This window comes from Sceloporus undulatus, chromosome 3 (assembly GCF_019175285.1).
Source record: "Sceloporus undulatus isolate JIND9_A2432 ecotype Alabama chromosome 3, SceUnd_v1.1, whole genome shotgun sequence".
Classification (NCBI taxonomy): Eukaryota; Metazoa; Chordata; class Lepidosauria; order Squamata; family Phrynosomatidae; genus Sceloporus; species Sceloporus undulatus.
Genome location: NC_056524.1, coordinates 85,287,531 through 85,310,214, shown reverse-complemented (window position 1 = coordinate 85,310,214; position 22,684 = coordinate 85,287,531). Strand labels below are relative to the sequence as shown.

At 40.3% G+C, this 22,684-nt stretch overlaps 1 protein-coding gene across 1 annotated transcript in view; it reads left to right on the top strand.

Moving 5' to 3' along the window:
* The window catches only part of CNKSR2 (connector enhancer of kinase suppressor of Ras 2), a 196,879-nt gene that overhangs the window by 145,825 nt on the left and 28,370 nt on the right, over positions 1–22,684 (top strand). The window contains 3 exon segments of the mRNA XM_042457023.1: positions 3,765–3,832; positions 5,647–5,747; positions 6,406–6,946. Of these exon segments, the coding sequence (XP_042312957.1) occupies positions 3,765–3,832; positions 5,647–5,747; positions 6,406–6,946 (710 nt within the window).

The window sequence follows — 22,684 nt, the reverse complement described above, 5'->3', positions numbered from 1 at the left end:
CTTTGTTTTGTCATCTCTGTTAAATAAAAAGAGATAATGTGTAGTTCCCCTCCCCAATACATTCTAATGAAGTAGGCCCTAGGACCCCCTGTGGATACCAAAATCCGTGAATGTTCAAGCCCCATTATATATAGTGGCCTAGAAAAATTGTGTCCCTTATATAAAATAACAAAATAAAAGTTTGGTTTTGAGAATTTAATATTTTCAAGCTGTGGATAATTGAATCTATGTATAAAGAATCCATGGTAATGGAGGGCTGACAATATGGGGTATAGACTGGGAACCTACCAGTCAGATTGTCATAGGGGTGAAACAGACAGGCAAAATAAAGCTGCTTCCAACCACTTTGAAGGAGGGGCATTTATATGACAGACACCTCTAAAGTTGGTGGAAACCAAAATGAAGCTATGCTCTGGGGCTAAAAAAAATGGAGCAAAAAAGAAGGCAGGATGCTCTGGCTTAGTTCAGAAAATGCACCTTCATATAAACACTCTGACAAGAGTGCAGGGCTGCAGCAAAGCAAAAAAGTGAAAGTGTGACAAGTTCAATAGATGTAATTACAACATACACAAACCAGACAGTCCAACAGGAGGCCATGGGGTGAAAGTGGTATGTATAGGGGTTCCCTCTATAATTGTACTTTGCCAATGTATCACTTGCACATTATGCCCTGTATGAGTGGAGCGTTGTATGTGGAACTGTGAGGCCAATCAAAGGACCATGCAATGGGATGGCATATGGGCAGACAGGGGAGGTACTTGGAGGTTGCAGGTGGTGTGTTGTGTGATGGTGTGCATGCATGGTGGGGAGGCAACCAAAAAAATTACTCAGCAGCACAGTTTGATGCCATGCCATGCACTCGGGCCATTCGTATTCAGACCATTTGAGAGCAGGCCATGTAGACCACAGGATTTTGACCTGCTTTTAGAAAAAGCAGGATCAAGCCATTTTTTCCTGACCATCTGCTCCGGCCCCTAGTGTGCTTGAGTGGGGGGTCCATTTGAAGAAAGCTTGGAAATTGCAGCAGGTACAAAATGCAGCAGCTAGAGTGTTGACAAGAATGACATATAAAAACCACATAATAGCAGTTTTATTGAAACTGTACTAGTGCCAATATGCTTCCAGTTTGAATTAAGGTGGATATGATGCCATTTAAAGCTCTAAATGCTTGGGACTTCAGTATCTTCAGGAGTGCCACTTCCTATATAGGCTATCTAAGGACTAAAGGCTGCTGCAGGGGCTTTTCTTTACATCCCACTGGTCTGGGATGTCATAAGAGAAGGCCACCTCTGCTGTGGCACCTTAATTGTGGAACTCCCTCCTCTTCAAGGGTCAATTGGTGGTGGCAATGGCTTCATTCCAGTGTCAAGTAAAAACACAACTTTTAGTAATATCTTAAAGGTTTAATCATATTACTCAGTTTGTACATTTACATTTTTAAAAACTGTTTTAACTTGTTTCAAATTGTTATATGATCTCATATGTTTTTAGATTGTTTAAATGATCTCTTCCTGTGTAAAATTGTTGTTTTTGTTTAAGATGCCTTTATTGTATTCTACCCTGAGATCATTTGATATAGGGCTATTTAGAATTTTTTTTAGGAAATATAACAATACATATAAATATAGCAACACAATATAAGAACAGAATTATCCTTTGGTAAACAGAAATTAAAATAAACAAATGTTTTAAAGAGTGGAATAAAAAAACAATCTTTATTCCTTGAAAACTAAAAACAGTTCCCATTTTATTATTGTGTTTAAGTCTTCTTTAGATTTCACTGTAATTTAAATCAAAGACTCAAAGATTCTTTCCTTGCAGAAATAGGCTAGAGTAACTTTGTTCATTGTTTGAAAAGGCTACTCAAATGAATAGCAGCTCTCAGCTATTGTAAATAAATGCTTGATTTATTTTTTTAAATTATCTTTCCTTTCACTTCTGTCATGCGTAACCACTATAAATATTGTAGTATTAGTGGGGGGGGGGGTTGTAATCAGATGTAATTGCAATATTAATACTACTATGAGAGGAAATAACCCCTAAATAATACAGTGGAACTTGAGAAAACATACATAGGGTTGTACTGTTAAGAGTAGCAATCCTGTAATTGTTATTTCCCTTCATTTGCAAAGTAGTTTATGGATCACATATTTCAGAAAAATACTCAGAAGAGACGGACTGTTTTTGTCTTCAGGAATGTCTGTTGCATTATTAGATGCATGGTTACTACCTGTTACAAAGAGCATGAATTCTGTTTGCAGTATTTAAGGGCCACATTTCATCTGCTGGCCAAAGATAACTTACAGTATGTATTAGTCTTCAGCATGTACAATGCCAAAGGGAAATGATCTGACATTGTCCTGTAGAAGCAGATGGTTAGCAAAGTAGTTTGTCCCACCAAACTACAAAAATGTTGATATTGCAACCTCCAAGCATGTTAATTGTGTTGTGATATGAAATGTATTGCTAATAGCTTGGGAGACATCAGTTCAATCATCCTGACAACTCTGTACAGTATTAGGAAAACAGCTCCAACTTTAAGGGTGGAGGGCTGTCCTGCTGACAGAAATCTAGAAGTCTAAGAAGTTGATGTAGCTTTTGGCTACTGAATGTGATGGAAATCCTATAGGTCAGAAATTTAAAAACCCCTCTCATTTTATGGTACTTTGGCGGGATACAGACCGCCCCTTCCCCCGACGGATCGGGGCCTCAGCGGCCACAGCGGCAGCACCAGAGGCCCCGATCCGCCGCTTTTTCAGGCCTCGGGGAAGTGGCAAAACACAACGGCGGGGAAAGGGAGAAAGGGGCCACTTGGCCCTTTATTTCTGTATCACTGGTGTGGCGGTTTAAAGGCCGCGCCAGCGATACGGGCGGCGGAAGGAGCTCCAAAACGGAGCTCCTTTCGGTGCTGCTGAAAGGGCGCCACAAGTGCCCTTTGGCAGCGCCAAGATGTAATGGCCATGCTGCACCGTTTGGACACGACGCAGTCATTACGTCAAAATGGCGGCGCCCGTGTGTACATGGCACCGCCATTTTGATGCCCCCGTCACGTACTAGGGGTGAGGCCAGTATGGACGCTGCGTCCTCGGCCAACCCCTAGCACGTGACGGTGGCGGTGCAAAGGCCCGTTTAAATCGGGCCTTTGTCTCTCATGGTGACAGCACTTCTGTTAAAAAATTAAGAGAGGATAGTGTTCCTTAATTCATAGTCTTACAGAGATTGAAACTTTTAGCACTAAAGGATTGTTTTCCTCTTTTGGCCTTCCTGATGCACCCAAAGTTTATCCTAGCTCTTTGCAATAATAGATTATACATAGAGTTCAAAAATAAAAGGGACATAATTGCAGTCATTCTGTGTTTCAGAAGCTCTTTCTCCTGCTGATAAATAGAGGTTTAAGTATATTAGCTAAATCTTTATAAGATAGGATTTTTTACTCAAAAATTGCAACAGTAGGAGTATATCAGGATGCTGACACATCTGTGTGCAACATATTCAGTGGAGCTTCAACTGAATGCTCCATTTTAGGAACTTTTAACATCCCAGTTCAAGGTTTTCCACTCAAGGCAGAATCTTTTCATGCCACAGTAGTTTTTTTACAGGAAAAGTGTATGTATGAAGAATAGATAAGTAAAACTAACTAAGAACATGTCTGTTTGCTGTCATTGTCCAGTCCGGGAGCTGCGTATATTTGAATAAATAACTACATATGAAGACCTTTAACTTGCTAAAGTCGTTTCAGTGATATATTTAAAATATTATTTCAGGTGGTTAAATAGAATTAATATGCTTGCTGCTGGATATGCAGAAAGAGAGAGGATTAAACAAGAACAAGGTATGGACACATTTATTCTGGTTGTTTCATTTTATCTTCTACTTAATATAAACCAGTGCCTTTCCCCCCTGTAAATCTGTGCATTCCTTAAGAATATTTTTTCAGCAACAAAATCTTGCTCTTATGCAATACTATAGAGGTAATTTTTAAACAACTAGTGTGTACTTGGTTTTATAAGAAGGAAGAAACAATCATGATTATGTTTATGGATCTATTTTTTAAAAAAGCATTGGTTTTGAAAGTAATCAAATGAAGAATGCCATGCATTTTAAACTATTCTAGCTCTTAGATTTCTTGGAATTTACAAAGTTTAATATATTTTTCAGAGTTATATATGGTATGCATATTTGCAAGTATGAGAAAGCCATTTTTTGAGAGAGCCATGCTTTGGCTCCATTTCCTTTCCAAGGCAAAATGCACTAAATAATCTGCTATTAGAGGGATTGATAATAAGAAATATTTTTAAAATCCATTTTAATATATATTTTTGTCTAATTATTACAGTTTTCATTTCTGAGTTTAGTATTTCTTCTTTAGTGTTTAGTATTTTTCTTCACCATCTTGATCAGGAAACAGTGATATCCAAGGACATAGCAAAAAAAGCATGCTTAAGTTCCAATAGATCTGTAAAGTCATATTGATTTCAGTGGAATTTAAACAAACCTAAAGCTGAAACCCTATACATACTTACATAGAAGTACTTTCCACTAAACAAGACTTACTTCTAGGTAGAGATGTAAAGGAGATGATGTAACTGGATAATACTATCATAAAGGTGGGCTGTTTGTGGTTGAAGGACTCTTTGGGTGGAACAGTGATAATTCCCAAGCTGTGTTGGACTTCTGCTGTTAGGATGGAAAAGAGGAAATGTGGTGCTCCCTTTCTTCTCAGGTTTAGCTTTTAAAAAACTATTTCCTTCCCATTGCTATGAGCAGGGAGGAAGTATAATGTGTAACCAGAGTTTTGCTCCATCTTTCAGTTAAATAGCCTTAATTATTTAATGGGTTGCTAGATTTAGCTTGAAAATCTATGGTCATTATGGTGGCATTCACATTTACTTGTGCTGAGGAGATGTGGATTTCTGTGGTGATGCAATACCAAATCCTTGTCCCCACTACATTTATCACGATCGAATCTCTCCAAGGCATTTTAACCCAATCCGGCATTTACACTAGTGCTGCTTTACATCAGCATGATGGCGCCTCAGGGCCAAGAATGATCCCAGAAATCTGGATCAATTTGGTAGTGCATCACTCCGGCCCTAAAAAAAAGATGCGGTTAGGTACCTGGGGCAATATGCACCGGGTTAAGTGGGTTTTTCTCACACACACACACACACACACACACACACACACACACACACCTCAAACCATGCTGGGTGCATTCGGGGCCAGTGTAAAATTTCAGAAATAACCCAGTTTCACACCAGGTATTTCCATAATGTAAATTTCCATAATGTAAATGGGGCCTACATATTGCTACACGTAAGTTTCTTTATGAAAGAGCCAGTGTTATGCAATGGTTTGAGTGTTGGACCCGGACTCTAGGAGACCACGGTTTGAATCTCCACACAACCATAGAAACCCACTGGATGAAGTTGTGCAAGTAACATTCTCTCAGCCTCGTAGGAAGGCTGATGAAACCTCCTCTGATGAAGTCTTGTCACGGCTAAGGCTAACGTACAGTTGCCATATGTTGGAGTCAACTTGAAGGCACATAATAAGTTTCTTTATATGTTGACACTTTCTGAATAGTTGGTCCAAATAATATAAGCCTTTTTTTCACTCATCTACCGCTACCTTTGTGTTGCTTAGATTACTGGAGTGAAAGTGATAAGGAAGAAGTAGAGACACCATCAACACCTAAACAAGACAGCCCACCTCCTCCTTATGACACATACCCACGACCTCCTTCGGTAAGTTGTTATAGTAGTAAGTGCATTGGCACCTAAGAATTGTCTGCACTGACAAAAAAAAATCAGCTTCACCTCGCATCTTCCTGGTTCTCAGTGGCCCCATTAGTGTGACACCCAGTCAAAATATCCTGGACTAAAGTTGCACTGACTGCCACACACATGTCCCTTTCCTAAATTCAAATTGGTATAAAAGGGATGGGCTTTTATTTTTACCTTGGCATGCCAAAACCTATCAACCAATAGCCTTATTCTTTACCTGTCAAGTTTGCCACCTTGTCTCCTCCCCTCTTCTCCCCTCCCCTTTTCATCCCAGTAAGTGATAGTGAGTAAGGGCGGGAAGTCTAAATGTCTCCTTTCACCCCCTGTTGATTTATCTTTTGAAATTTGTTTTTTAATGTCTCCTGATGCACACACATACATACACACATAGAATGGAAGCTGCCTAACTTCACTGCAGTTGATAAAGGGTCTTTGCATAGGGATTGCAACTAATTAAAAGACTGCAAATGGCAGTTGCTATAGGATTGATACAATAATGGTGAGGAACACAAATTATTCTTACAATAGATGTAATGTCACCATGACCTTTATGTGTGGCAAACATAATGTACCTATCATTATAACTTAACTGAAAACAGAATTTATATTCTTGTGGCAGATGAGCTGTGCAAGCCCTTTTGTGGAACCAAAACATAACCGACTCTCATCCACGGAAACGTCCCAGTCCCAGTCGTCACATGAGGAGTTCCGTCAGGAACCGGTAGGGAGCACTACGGAATCTCCCATCCGCAAAACAGCCAGTCAGCGACGTTCATGGCAGGATTTAATAGAAACACCATTGACAAGCTCAGGACTGCACTATCTTCAGACCCTACCACTTGAGGATTCAGTTTTCTCTGATTCAACTGTTATATCTCCAGAACACAGGCGGCAATCAACTCTTCCTATTCAAAAGTGCCACCTACAGGATCACTATGGCCCTTTCCCCTTAGTGGAAGGTGAGAGACTGCAAGTCCTAAATGGGAATGGGGGAAAGCCTCGCAGTTATACTCTGCCACGGGATAGTGGGTTCAACCATTGCTGCCACACGCTTTCTGTCAGTGCCTCAAGCCATCAAGAAGAAGTGTCACAGAAAGAGCAAGAGGAAGGAGAAGGGGAAGGGGAAGAGGAAGTATTGCCAGAAAACCAACAAGATGAAAGTAAGCACTCTTTGCATTCTAATCATTTAAAAAGTAAATAGAAATAAATTGCATGCAGAAAAGGAAAATTATTCTGTTAAGCATATGGTTTTTGCTTTTACCTTCTTTTGTATGCAGTGGAAATAATTTGATGTACAAATCTGCCTTTTATGCATGTTTTATATAAAATTTCAGAACAGTTTCATTTGCAAGACAGAACGATTGCTCAGTATGGCCACTGTCCCAGTTGTTAGTATACTTATGTATTCAACACTAGTTTTTTTTAATACTTATGAATTACTCATTTTACAATAAGTGTGTTTATGTAGTTCCAGAAAGTAGGAAAGCAATAGTAAATATAAAAGACTCAGTCCTAGCCCTGAGGTACTTGCCCTCTCAATAAGGCTCCAGAACTGGTTGTTTGAGCCAAGGAATCCTAAGGACCATCTTAAGATACCCATATTTTCCAGCGTATAAGACGACTGGGCGTATAAGACAACCCCCAACTTTTCCAGTTAAAATATAGAGTTTGGGATATACTCACCGTATAAGACTACCCCTCTTCCAACGCACACCAAATAAAATTTTTAAAAACATCAGATTTGATTTCAATATGGTAGTTTTAATTCAAATGACATGCAGGTACTTATAGAATCATAGAATCATAGAGTTGGAAGAGACCATCCATTAGCAGGAAAACTTCTTGTATACAAAGCCTGCTTGGATTGGTCAGCTCTCCCTGCCTGCCCAGCCCTTCCTGTCTCCAAGACTATCAAAGTGGTAGCTGCTTTCATACGATCGTCACATACGGTGGGGATGTGGCTGCAGCCATTTTTGAGCTCCTCCCATCATATGCGGCAACCACAGATTCTCCAGTCCGGCTCAGAAGTTTCGGCACCTGCCCTATAAGACGACACCCGGCGTATAAGACAACACCCGACTTTTGAGAAGGTTTTCCTGGGTTAAAAAGTAGTCTTATACGCCAGAAAATACAGTATTTTGCTTCCCCAGTAGAACAGGTGTGCCCCCACAGTCTACTGAAGTATTGAATAAACACACAACACACATACATACACACACACACATATGTTTGTTAGGTTATGTACAACTTTAAAATTTTACAAAGTTTACAAAGGATACTGATGTGAAGCTCTTGAGTCGCATGTTGTTTGCATGGAGTTCCTTAGGCTGTTGTTATAATCGTTAAGGTTCCTTATGCAATCAGATTAGTCCTGGTATATTACTGAATTCCATCACAGAGTAATGTTAATTTTCAAAGTAGATAAAGAATTTAAAATTACACATTGTAACACATTCTACTGCATACTGTGAATCCATTAAAAAAAAAACTGGATTTAAATTGTAAACATACTTAAGTACGGAGCATAGAAGATGAAACTTTGATTTCTTTTTATTTAGATGCTAGTGTTCTGATCACATTATTGGCACTTTCTTTTACAATATGTTTGTATACTAATTGATTTGCCACATTGATGCTCTGCTCCCATGTCCTTAATCTACTGGAATTAAGCAGATAGAGTTTTTATCTTGGCATGAAAGTCTGGCATGGGCTGGCATGATCTGAAAAGCTTCTCCCACTTAATTTCTGCATGCTGAAATGCTTTTAAAGTCACAGGAAAAATAAGTAAAAGTGTAACTGCATATATTAACCAGTTGTTACAGCTATATTTTTCTAATTGTACAACAGCCTTTTGTAAATACTTATCAACCATTTATGTAGCAGTACGTGATGACATGCATGTTTATTTCACATCTTTCACTGCTTGTTTGTTCATGGTCCTAGGCGGAGCAAAATCCAAACTGACATACATCCTTATATGCACAAAAATACACAGACATACACAGAGAAAATTTTATATCAGCTAGATAGATAGGCAGGCCAAGGTCTAATGATGTTTTTCCCTTGGGACTTTTTGTCCCTTTTCTTACAGTCCTTCATGACACACAAAAAAACTGGTCCTTGTCTGGGGGGCTGTAAGAAGTACAAGATCATAAATTCAAGATGATCCGTTCTAAAGAAAGCAATGGAGATGCACAATTGGATCCTGGTTATAGGTCAGGGTGGGGATAATGCAACTCATAGGCTGCATGTTCCTCCCACAAAGAGCCCAATTTTAAAAGTTTTTTTTTAAATGACCCCAAATTCTTCCAAACTCTAGGGAGTGTGGGAGCAAATTTACTATCTTTTGAGGACATGATTGCCTCTCTTAGGCCTAAAACAGCCCCAAAACATGGTAAAATTGCCCCATTTGCCCCCTAGAAGACATTGTGGGCATTTGCAGCCAAAAATTATTGGGGGTACAGCCTGTAATGATTCTCCAAGGTTCGTTTGTGGGCCATTGCCTGATAATGTTCAGTTTACAGCAACGGTTCCCAACCTTTGTTGGGCCGCAACCCCCATTGGGGATGAAAGTCCCGCCCGCGGCCTCCCTGATCGGTTGGGAGGCCAGGAAAGGTCGGGACTTTCGGCCACCTACAAGCCCCAGTGGGCTTTGCGGCTGGAAGTCCCAACCCTTCCCACCCCCCCCCCAACCAATTAGGGAGGCCTCCGAAGGAAAAAGGGTGGGACTTCCGGCTGCAAAGCCCGCTGCGGCTTGCAGTCCCGTCCTCTTCTCTCCGCGATTGCCTGGCAGCCACGAGGAAAAGAGGAGGAGGCAGCCCCCACCGTCCCTTCCTCCTCACGGGTGTCTGCACCCCTGGGAAGGAAGGGAGAGGAGGAGGAGGCCCCTACCGTCCCATCCTCCTCACGGGTGTCTGCACCTGCAGGAAGGAAGGGAGAGGAGGAGGCGGCCCCCACCCGTCCCTTCCTCCTTGTGGGTGTCTGCACCCACGGGAAGGAAGGGAGAGGAGGAGGCAGCCCCCACCCGTCCCTTCCTCCTCGCAGGTGTCTGCACCCGCGGGAAGAAAGGGAGAGGAGGAGGAGGCGGCCCCCACCCATCCCTTCCTCCTTGCGGGTGTCTGCACCCTCGGGAAAGAAGGGAGAGGAGGAGGCGGACCCCACCCATCCCTTCCTCTCCTCCCCGCGGGTTTCTGCGCCAGTGCCAGCACTCGCAGGGAGAAGGGAAAGGAGGGAGCCCCGCCCCCTTCCCCTTTTCCCTGCGCGGTGCCTGCTCCAGTGCTGGCATCCGCGGGGAGAAGGGGAGGCAGAGGGGATTCCCAACCTGGTGACCCCCAGGTTGGGAACCCCTGGTTTACAGGATCATTTAGAAGGTGAAAATGAGGATCACTCTTCATCATCATCTTCTTCAGCATCCCACATTTATCCTTGTTCATGAGCATCCCCTATTAGACAGCAATCTTGAGCCCTGTGTGCCCAAAGATGCCATTCATCAGTATTAACTTACAACATTTTGGAATCAAGATAACAGTCTCCTTCATCAGTTTATTCAGACGTTCAATGAGGAATCATCAAAAGGATTTATGAAGAAAGATCCTTATATCAATAATATCAGTCTTGTGGTCTTGTCCCCATGGAACCACTAGACATATTATGGGAGACATTTCTACCTATTTCTTGTTTGTGGTTCGTGGTTGGGATTATCCTCAGCATCAGTACTGAAGCTAATCTCCCTCTCTACTATGAAGGGCACCATAGACCAGAATCAAAACTACCACCTTCTTTATCTGCAGATTCTTGGCAACATAGGCAATACGCATTGTTGCTAGAGACCATCCATACACTTTCCCTCTTAAACTGATTTCAACAGCATCTGCTGTACACCAGCAAACATTATCTTCCACTACCATGATAATAGTTCCTCAAGCAGTTGTGGTCCACACCTAATGCTGTTGCAACACAGGCTGTACTGATGGAAACTACAGTACTGGTGCTATCAGCATCAATGCACTTTGGTCATTCAACAGTGTTCACAGAAATACATTATTCTACGTCTGGTGAAGTACACTGAAGTGTCATTGCCTTCATCATCTCATGTGCTAGGTTCACAGTTCCTGGTCCCACTGTGAGAGAGCAGAACTCTCTATGATCAGTAAATTGGTTTAAATCATAGTGGGAATGGGCCCAAAAGCAAGAAAGCAGGAAAGGAGCAACATGTGCTGAAGCATCAGTGTAGAGAAAATAGTATCATGGAAGGGAGCAGTTGGTCATTTGGCTGGGTTGAAAAACCTAATATAGAGCCCGTACAGACAGGCCAAAATAAATAATCTTTGGGTCACTTTGGAGGTATGCTGTTTAAACAATGCATGCGTCCTAACGGGCTAGAGCCATGCCAAAGCCATACTCAAGTTCTAAGGACGGGAGTGCAGCTTTGGCGCAGCTTCTGGCCTCTTAGATGTGTGTGTCATTTAAACAGCATACCTCCAAAGTGACCCAAAACAGCTTTATTTTGTCCTGTCTGTACAGGCCCATAGTTCCATGAACAGGAAGATCATAGACTCTGCAAATGATACAATGGGGTGGAGAGAAGCAGAGGGCTGAAAAGACAAGGAAGATTTAAAATAGAAAGATGTTTTTTGCTTTGGGTCCCATTCCCGTTCCCCACACCACCCTTATTTTTTTCTTGCAAGGAGAATAAATGTTTCTTTATGTTGTCTTGTAAGACCTACACCAGTAGATTTATACACAAGTTCATCTTAGTGATGTTTTCATTATTAATTACCTTTTGTTTTTTCTGTCATTGATAAGTTTCCTGTCTTAACAATAAGAGATGGTTTCTTTCCCTGAAGCATATCCTTTTAAGTACTGGTTCTCAGAGACAAGAGAGCCTTTTACAGCCTGCTTTTGTCACTGGGGCCAACTTTTCTGAGATTTCAATTGTAGTGTTATGTAGTGATTATATTAATCAGAAAAGGATGCCATCTAAAGTGTTTAGAAGCAAGACACATTTGAGATAATTTTGATTGCTATCTCTAACAATCTTTTGAGATTTTATTTTTTATTGCATAATTATTTTTAGTTGTGAAGGTGTTTTGATACAGACCTAATGAATATGCTATTCTAGTAGAAAGTAGTTTATAAGGAAACTTTTTGTTTCCTGGTTAAAAGAGCTATGCATTCTCCCTCTTTACATGAATATTCCGTAATGTACTCTTGGATTCTAATACAGTCGGCCCTTCTTATACAAGGATTTTTTTATACATGGATTCAAGCATACATGGTTTGAAAATGTTCAAAAAAGTATAAATTTCAAATATCAAACCTTGATTTTCCACTTATTATAAGGGATACCATTTTGCTATGTCATCATATTTAATGGGACTTGGACATCCACGGATTTTGCTATCCACAGGGGATTTTGGAACCAAACCCCAGCGTATAACAAGGGTCCACTATAACAGGAATAAATGCTAAAAGGGGCCTTTTTGGCTATTGTACCTGCTCTCCCCAAATTAAAAATACACCACTGTAATTCTTTTACATTTGAAAATCTAAATCTAAATTTATTAAATAAATAAATAAATAAAACAAGCAAAACTCTTCCTTTAGTGTGGTTTCCCTTGTCAGACTGGACATTCAAATTTGGTTTTTGCAGTTCCTGCTTCTGAAATATAGTTTATAGCACCTAGTATTCACTGGCAGTCTCCTCATAGGCTGACCCTGACTACCTGCCAAGATCAGACAGGACCTGGTGCCTTTAAAGTATTTAGGCCACCACTACCAGGAAAGAAAGTCGCAAAGGGCAGGAGCTGCCAGTGAGAAAGTCATGTTTTTGTGATTTTGTTGGAGAGCATTGCAATGAAGATCTCATTCAGAGATCTGAATGTTGGAACTTACAGTAAAGGCACATTCTATACAAGCCTTCCTTTGATTTTAAGTTCAGAAGGTTAGGTTTACATTCTGTTAAATAATAGTATTAAATCTGTCCAGGGCCTTATCTGAGTAGCCTAAGCACTATGACATTCCCTGCCAAATTAAGACTATGAAAATATGGGACCAGTTTTTGAAGGGCTAAAACTTTATTTCTTCCATCCTTGAAAATGATTGCTATGACAGGCATGGTGGCCACGTTCAGCTATACTGGGAAACTATTATTCTTGTAAAATGATTGAATCATTGCTTACCTTCCTCCTCTTTTTGGCACCAAAAGTTTCCACTCTCATTTTTAAAGAAATCACAGTTTCCCATGACACCTGAACTCAAGGAACTATATTTTCTTCAAACTCCACTTAGTAGCCAAGCTAGTATCTGAGTCCATGGTCTAATCTTTGTTTTCTGTTACAAAAAAATTATACAAACTACACTTCCCAAAGGTTGAACATCGTGAGGGAGGTGGGAAACAGCACCATAACCTTCTGCTCTTATTTGCTGGTGTACATCTCTTCCATTGTGCAAAGTGGGAGCTTATATTCCTAAAGAAGGATCATTTGGTTCTAGATGGACTAAATTCAGGCAGTAACCAGTGTTTACTTTTATGTCTGAGCCAGGCTACTTCTTTGTCATTCATAAATCACGTAATTTGGAGGGGGGAGGCAGTTAGATGGATAGAGCTACCAAATCTGTTCCTGAATATGTTCTCCTTTTCCCACCTTCCTTCTGTACTGTGGATGGCTAGGAGGAGATTGGTACATTTTACAAATGGGTGCATACTCATTGCTTAGCGCATATTTGGAATATATTTGGAGCATATTTTAGAAATATATGCACTGTCATTTTTTGCACAATTGGCAAATCGATGAATGTTGCGAACTGCTCCCCTCTGCATCCAGATTCATGACACAACTGAACATGTATTAAATCTCATAGATGTAGAATTAGCAGTTTGTTTGTTTGTAAAACTAACATTATCTTTGGGGAGATGTGTGCCCATAAATATCTTGATCCAAAGCCATTTGCTGGTAGTCACAAGCACCTTGAACTTGGAATGGAAGTGTATGCCAATGCCGTTCCAATAAAACCAGTGCTGAATAGTTCCTGTGTGGTGTTCTGGCCAGGAGTCTAGGTGCCACATATTATACAAGATGTAGTCTCTATATTGTCTTGAAGGGCAGTACATGTAGCACCTATTGCAGAGGAAGGTCCAGTGTATGAATTACTGTGGATGTCTATGAATATCTGTAGTTAGTGGGTCAACCAGAGGTGGCTTCAAGCACTACTGAGTCCATCTGAGCCTCCAATTGCAAAATAATAATAATAATAATAATAATAATAATAATAATAATAGATCTTGAAGTATCTCCAAGATATATATTTGTTCCTTCAGGGGAATGTAGCACAAGAGCAAGTTGTTTACCTAGTTCCTGGATGAGAGCCAATCCACCAACTCTCGGTCAAAAACCAGATTCAACATCTTATGTTTTATAGTTTTATATTTTGTTATACAATGTATTTGCCAGGGTGGGGACTTATACTAAACATTTGTTTATAGATCCTTAATTTTATGTTTAATGTTGTTGTGTGACTTCAAGTAGTTTCTGGCTTATGGTGACCCTAAGGCAAACCAATCATAGGGTTTTCTTTGCAATATTTGCTCAGAGGAAGTTTGCCATGGCCTTCCTCTGCAGCTGAGGGAATATGATTTGCCCAGAGTCACCCAGTGGGTTTCCATGGCCAAGCAGAGCTTAGAACCCTGGTCCCCATAGTCGTAGTTCAACACCCAAACTACTGGCTCTCAATTAATTTTGCGTAATATGGCAGAATTCTAGGGCTATTAATCATTACTTTTTGTATTCTTGGAGTCTCCTTCATTGGAGGTCTTTAAACAGAGCTTGGATGGCCATCTGTCATGGATGCTTTGATTCTGATAGCCTGCATGGCAGAGGGTTGGACTGGATGGCCCTTGTGGTCTCTTCCAACTTTATGGGTCTATGATTCTTTTCCAAAATGAAATTGTTTATACATGTGTCAGGAATGCTATGAAGTCTTGAAATACTTCCTGTATAGGTGAGCTGCCTCCCACTCTCCATATTCAGTGGGAAAATTCTACACATTGTTAGACTTATGGTTTTAATATAGCTTCTTGCCGATGCTATTAAATCTTGATTATTTGGATGAAGGAGTTTGGAATAACTGTGAGCTAGTTAGGAGTTGTGGAAATACTAGTTGCCTTATAACATTTTAATGTTCCTGGAACAAAATACAATTTCTTTACAATAATTTATCTCTTCTCATCTCCAATTAATAACTTGGGATAAACTGAATTTTTAAAACAGACATCTTGATGTATTTCTTTCTCTTCATTCCTGCTGTAATGAAGAATAGGAGCTGCTATAGATTAAACAATTGTATAGAGCAAGTAGTTTTGGGATGTGCTGTTTGTCATGCAGCATAATTTACCAAACTGTTAAAAGTGAAGTTCCACTTTGCCTCTGTTCACTGTCTCTGCTTCTCTTCAGTCTTCTCTCGTGTTTTTCTCCTTTCCTTAAAAGAAATAAAATGGCAGGAGATACAACATAACAGAGGTGCTTATCACAATAGTCAGTTTGGAAAGGGATCTTTTAACACATTTGAGTCTGAGAAAAAGAAAGAAGTCGGTAGCATAAGCTTTAATTCTACAAAAGCTTGTGCAGCCAACTTCTTTCTTTCTCTCGGTTAGTCTCAAAGGTGCTAAAAGATCACTTTGCATAACCGAGCCAGACTAACACAGCTGTGTTTTTGAATTCTGCCACATTTAGTCAGTTGTTTCAGGTCATTCTGTCTGAAATCCCCTGTCCTGTTCTCAAACAGGTCACCGAATGGTAATGCACGCTTTCACACCATCACTACATTTGCAGTTCAATGGCAGTTCATGTGTTTGCTTTCTTACACTTGAAATTCTTTGCACCATCTCCAGCTCCATAACTGATGTTTGTTTGTTTATTTAAAGGGAAGCTACAATTGCACAGTTGTCTGGTTATATAATGACAATATTACAGAACCACTGTTATAGAACCATTTCTCAGATCAGGAAGATGATTACACACAATGCAACTCCCACCATTTTTTCTGTACTTTCCTTGTGAACCAAGATTTGCCCACTTCTGATTTTATATATTATTCTTTAAACTTTTGTATATTTACTCTTTAAACTTTGCCTGAACCTGTGTTTTCTCTAGCCACTAATCCTTGATAGGATTACATGGGAATTGTGCTATTCTCCTTTTTATTAAAAAAAAGTTTTTAAAAATCTGAAACATGCCAGAGAATAAACATACTACAATTCCTTTGGGAGCTCTTTGGAATCCTGGTGTCCTCCCAGCCCAACTACCAGAAGTACTTGGGAGTTTTCCTGCTGAAAATCTATGGGGAATCCTCAAGGAAGGATGAATGAAAGCACACCCACTGTGTTCCCAATATCTCAATGAAGTGGAATGACCTATTCACACCCAAAGTGGTTACCTTTATAGTGGGATAGGAAGTCCTTAAAAGATTGTTTCCAGTGTGGACAGAATAGATTTCAAGTGACCAAACAGTAATACAGTATGATATAACACTAGGAAAATCACAGTATTGTGCAATAACCTCCAGGCAAAGACAAGATTAACACATGTAATTGTGGTATAACAGTGTCATGTGATAATCTCCTAAGGCAGTGATGGAAAACGTTTGAGAGACTGAGTGCCCAAACTGCAACTCAAAACCCACTTATTTATTGCAAAGTGCCATATCCCTCTTGCTTTCTAGTAACAAACTTTGGCGAACTCTGTGCTGGGGTGATGGCATGTGTGCCCACAGAAAGGGCTCTGAGTGCCACCTCTGGAACTCGTGTCATAGGTTCGCCACCACTGTCCTAAGGAGATGTTCTCAGCAGATATAACCAACCAACATGTCTATAATAAAGCGTGATCAAGTTAAATAGATCTTGCTTTGGTGCTAGCCAAATGGTACCATGTGGACCACTTTATGGAAATTATTCTATTTGGGCATTTGGTTCAGTTCTTTGTCTTATCTGGGGAGAGGTAAACCAAAGTTACATGTTCAGCCAGATTTGAGTATCATAATGTACAAACGATGGATGGGAATTCCTTTTCTTTTTAGCCATACCCATTTGTAGTGACAGTGATTGGGAAGCATGCACCAATACCATAATTTTGGCATGTACACAAAGAATTCTGGCACGTTGTGATATCTCAGCATATTCAATGAAATAAATGATTTGTATTTTTCAAATTATCAAAGAAAATATATTACATAATCATCTTTTTCCCCAATCACTGTTTTCTGTACAATGGTCCCTTCACATTCGCTGGTGTTAGGGGTGAAAGACCCCTGTGAATGTAGAAAAACCGCAAATAAAAAAACACTGTTCTTTTCATCTAAGAGAACACCCCTCTAGGAATCTCCATGTCCTCCAGTGCAACTCTATGCTCAAACTGTGTCAGACGCTAATCATAGAATAATGCTGGAGGACCTACAAATGCCTAGAGAAGTGTTTTCTCTAGGAACTTCTAGATTCTTCAGCACAACTCTATGGTTACCTTTCAGCAGAGTTGCACTGGAGGATGTAGAGATTCCTAGAGAGAGCAGATTAATCATATAACCACAAATAACCAAATCTGCAAAAGTCAAAGCATCAAATATGGAGGGCCAATGCATAGCTTCTAAAATTTATCTTAAATTTATCACTTGATATGGGGAGAATATTGACATTAATGACTACATTTTATTTTTTTTAGAATGCTTCGTGTAGGGTATCACTGCTGTGATCAAGTCTGAAACCCATTAACTACTACATCATCATCACCATTGTCATCACCATCACCATCAGAATATCATCTCCTCCACTGCCATCCCCTTTCCTTGTGTGTCTTTAGATTGTAAGACTGAGGGCAGGGAACTGGTTTTTCTTGTTCTTTTCTTCACACCTGTCCTTTGGGGCAAAGCTATTCCCTCCATTGACACAAGTACAAGAAAGGAAGTCATGAAATGTAAGCATTTTATTATTAACCAGTACTTGAGCACTTTTCCTTAATTTTATTATGAAAAGCATCCCTAGTTTCCTTTCTGTGTTGCTATGACAACTTGTTATGAGGTAGCAGTTGATGGGTTTCAGGCTTTATCATTTGCTGAATTCAGAGGCAGCACTTCACCCTGCTAGTTTCTGCAGTGAACTATGAAATGTTCCTCATCCTGTCCTTCCCACTGACTTTTCTCATCACCAAGGCAACAATGTCTACCCACACAATTGAGATCTGAGATCAGCAGTTTAAGGTGGGATTCTTCAGGGATTGGCAAATACCTTGTGGATTCTATGATGTTTGCTGTGGTAGCACCATGTTGTCTAACTGCTTTCCCATTTTTTATTTAAAAAACATATAGTTCCATCTAACTATGGATTTATTTCTTTTCTTATTTTATGCATTTTTGTGCCATAAGGGAAGACTTAGGATTCTTGAATAATATTTGGGAAAGTTGAATTACTAATTATACACACACAGACCAATGATAAGCAACAGACAGACCAAAATTGTTTCGGATCACTTTGAAGGTATGCTGTTTAAATGACACACGCATCTTAAGAGGTCATGGCTTTGGCGTGGCTTTCGGCGTCATAGGACACATGCATCATTTAAACAGCATACCTCCAAAGTGACCCAAAGCAGCTTTATTTTGGCCTGTCTGTTCAGGCCCTTAGTTTTGTGCAAGAATTATTCTTTCTTATTTAATAATCTTTTTATGCAAGTCTCTTACTGGGGTAATTGAATCAGGATAAAGGGAGATATTATTACAAAGGGATCTTGCAGCACCTTAAAGATAGGGTTGCCAAATTCCACTTCTTAAAATCCAGGCATCTAATTTCCATATTATGAAAATATTCTAATTATGCAAACCCACTCTAATTTACATTCTAATTATGCAAATTCAGAACATTAGTGGTTGCATTTTTTCCTTCCACTGTGTTTAAACTTTGTACTATTTTAAAAGTTAGTACTGATCTGATAGAAACAGTATGGATCAATGTTTAAAATTCTGGACTTGTTAACACAGAGATCCCAATCCCTAAGGTGAACCCATCATAGGGTTTACTTGACAAATTTCTTCAGAGTGGGGTTGCCATTGCCATCCTTTAAGGCTAGTCCTAGCAAACCCAATGAATTTTTCTTCTGGGTAGACGTATTTAGGATTGTAGTGTATTTATTAATTTGTCATTCTGGAGGCAGGCAGACAGTGTGAAAAACCAGATGACAGACCAGATTCTGTCATGTCTCTACCCCTCTCCCTTAAGGCAAGTATTTTCAGGATTGTCCCCCCCCCCACACACACACACACATCTTTAGTCCCTGCATGCCTCCCACCAACTCCACTCTGCATCCCTGGCTGCTTATTCATCCTTCAAAATCCCAACCACCATCCCATAAATAAAGCCATTTGAACTGGAGACAATATATTTGCTTATGCTGCGCAGAGAAGTGGATATTTTATACTTACACATCTTTTTTCTTACTCTTTTTTTTCTTCCTTCATCCCCCTCCTCTTCTTCTGTCTCACTTGCTTTTATTTATTTTAACCCCTTTTCTCTCTCTCTCTCTCTCTCTCTCTCTCTCTCTCTCTTTGAAGCAGAAAGAGAAGGAGAGAAGGTGATTGTCTCTCAACCTCACTGTCCATCCAAGATTTAAAGACAAGACTGCTGGAGGCCATCTCCATCCCTTCCCTGGCTCCCTTTTCATCCCTGATGTTAATAGGGCCATTATCAACTGCCTTTGATTTTAATTGTGTTGCTCTCTTCAGAAAAGAATAAGAGAAGAGGGGACTTTCTCAGTCTGACAAACTGCAGCCTGGAACAAAGCTTCAGTCATGTCCAGCCAGCCGGGACATTTTTTAGACCTTCCAATCCCTGATTGTCCCAGTTTCCCTGCACGTATGGCAAACCTATTTAGAGACTAATAGGGAGAAGTAGGCTTTCAGCATACACTTTTGCAGAGTGGGTCTCTGTCATCAGATTTATTTATTTATTTATTTATTTCATCTTTCTCCCAGCACGGGATCCAAGACAGCTTGCAATATTTTAAAAACTCTTAATACAAGAGTTAAAATACAATTGAATTAAAATTCTGTTTTAAAAACCCATGTTAAAAATGCTTAAAACATAATAAAATAAAAACACTACTCTCTCTCTCTCTCTCTCTCTCTCAAAGCCCTTTCTGCCACAATACAATAAACACCAAAGGCTTCCTTAAATAATGAGGTCTTTACCTGCTGTCAGAAAGACAGCAGAAAGATGCATGGAGATGCATGTTTTGAAAGGTGCATTATTCACAAACTTCCTCTATCCATAACCCACCTATGGATATAATTTATACCCATGAATGATGTGTGTGTTTGTGTGTGTGGGTGAATGAATGTGAATAATAATAATAGAAATGCAAAACTTGTGGTATGGTGAAGAGGTGACAAGCTCAATTTTAACTATGGTCATTGAGGAATGAGAGCCAGCATGATGTAGTGGTTTGAGCATTGGACTACAACTCTGGTCAACAGAGTTCAAATCCTCACTCAGGCTTCAAAACCCACTGGATGACCTTGGGCAAGTCACAGTCTGTCAGCTTCAGAAGGAAGTGTGGGCAAAACCCCTCCGAAAAATTTTGTCAAGAAAACCCTGTGATAAGTTTGCCTTAGAGTCATAATTTGGAAACAACTGGAAGGCACATAACAAGAACAACAACTTTGGAGGTCAAAAGTGGAAGAAAGGATTTTGCCTAAAGCCCATAGATAAACATATGAATAGTGGGAATGTTGTGTGCTTCTAGCTTGAGATCAGAGAAGAAATAGGATAAATTGGGGGGGGGGGTGTGCCTGCTTGTGGCTAGGATGTTAAGTCGTATGCCATGAACCCATAGTCTCTCTTCAGCTGGGGTTGCCATAAATCCCTGATTGAAGGGACTAAAAAAATTCCCCAGCCTGCTGGACTAGTTAAACTAGCAGATCCTGAATTCCCTTTTTGTTCCAGACTGCATTTTGTCAGAGATCCCCTGTATTTGCACTGAAACAACTTTGTAAACTTCTGCCAATGAGAATGGATGGAGAAGCTTTGCAGACTTACCTGTGAATTGTTCTCTCCCCCACCTCCCCACTTTACTTCTCCATCATTTGCAGTCGTCTCCCCTCCTTTTATTCTTCCAACCCAGAAAAGTAATCTGCACTGAATAAGAGGATGGGAATTTTATTGAGAGCACATATGTAGCTTTGTGAATCGTGATGAGGAACAAAAGGATGGGTTGGGGGGAGAGGTCAGCAAGGAAGAACCTTATTGCTGCAATGGAAACATGTCTGTTTAGACACAGTTCTCAGATGTAGTGGGTGATCCCTTAGTTTTGATTTTCTCTAACTGAATTTGATGCTTTGAATTCCAGGTTAGCAGAAATGCCATTCAGTTCAAGGGGATGGGAATATGTACTTCTAAGCCCAGGTACTTAGAAGTACGTACATATAGCTTTTCTTTGGGGGGAAAAAACCTCTTTGACTGTACTTCCTATTTGGAATTCTAGTGGGCCTTTTAAGTTCAGATCAAACTTGAATGAATGGGTTCTTTGGAATTAAATCCAACTGCATTCAGTGGTGATCACTCCTTAGGAGGTGTGTACAGAAATTGAGTTGTTATGTCAGGTTTTGTGTCTCTATATGTTTTGTAAGCCCTGAAATAATGGGTGCACATCCTGCTATGAAATGCAGTGATTCTTCCCCTCCCCTTTTGGCAGGGCAAGATGTAGTGTTTATAAAAAGTATGGGTGGGGGAAGTGAGTCCAGCTTTAAAAGTAAAGATAAAATGAAGACACTTTGTAGATGTCAAGGGGGAGGGGGTCATGAATACAGGATGTTTGTGAATAATGTACCTTTCAAAACATCCTTCATAGTTTCAGTAAGGTAAATCACTATGACTCTGGAAAGGAAATTTGGTTTGACTCAGTTTGATAGAGATTGTTGTGCTGGGCTTGTTGAAAGGCAATATTTTGGAAAATTTCTGACTCTGCAATAGGTTAGACTGATGAGAGAAATAGATTACAATGCGTCCTCACCTTACGCGGGGGATCCGTTCCGGATCCCACCGCATAAGGCGAATTCCGCCTATGACCGAGCCCCATTGGAAACAATGCGGCTCGTGCGCGGGGCACAACGGGCGCACGTGCCCATTCAATTGAATGGGACATGCCGCTCCTTCCGCCCTGTGCACACCCCGCGGCTTGAGCGCGTATGCTCAAGGCTGCGTATGGCGCGCCCGCGTATGGCACGGGCGCACTGTAATTGTCATCCATTGTGGTTATTCTTGACATTCAGTACAGTACAACGTGGTTAATGTAAGTTAGACTGAATTTTACAAACTAATGTGTCATGGGGGGAGGGGGTCAAAGTAGACTTCTAAAAAGTGTAATTGCCACAAGAAATTTTAATCTACTCACAATATTAAATCTGAAAATGTTGGTGAGGTCCAATCCAGTCTCGTAGACTTTTGTCCTGGGTTTGTGGAAGAGAATTATGACAACCCTATACAGTATTTAACTCTCTTTCAATGGATTGGTTTATGGGTATATCCCAATTCAGTTGTTACCCTTTCCAGTCTCTCTTTGAAGTTTATTTGTTCAAGGACTGCTATTTTGAGGTCCAAGATGGAATCCAGGAAGACTGAGTATCCGTCAACTGTTTTTTGCAGATTCCCATTCGTAATGTCTGATATTTATCCATTTATCCTCTGGCACAGAGATTGGCCTATTGTCCAATGTAGAATGCTCAGGGGCATTGTTGTCAAAAGTTGGGATATATCACATTTGAGGAGAAGCAAGTAAAAGTACCTCCAATATTATGAGTGATCCTGTGAAGGCATAGCCTAAGTAGATGTGTGGCAGGACTGGAATCTGGGTTTGTGGAAA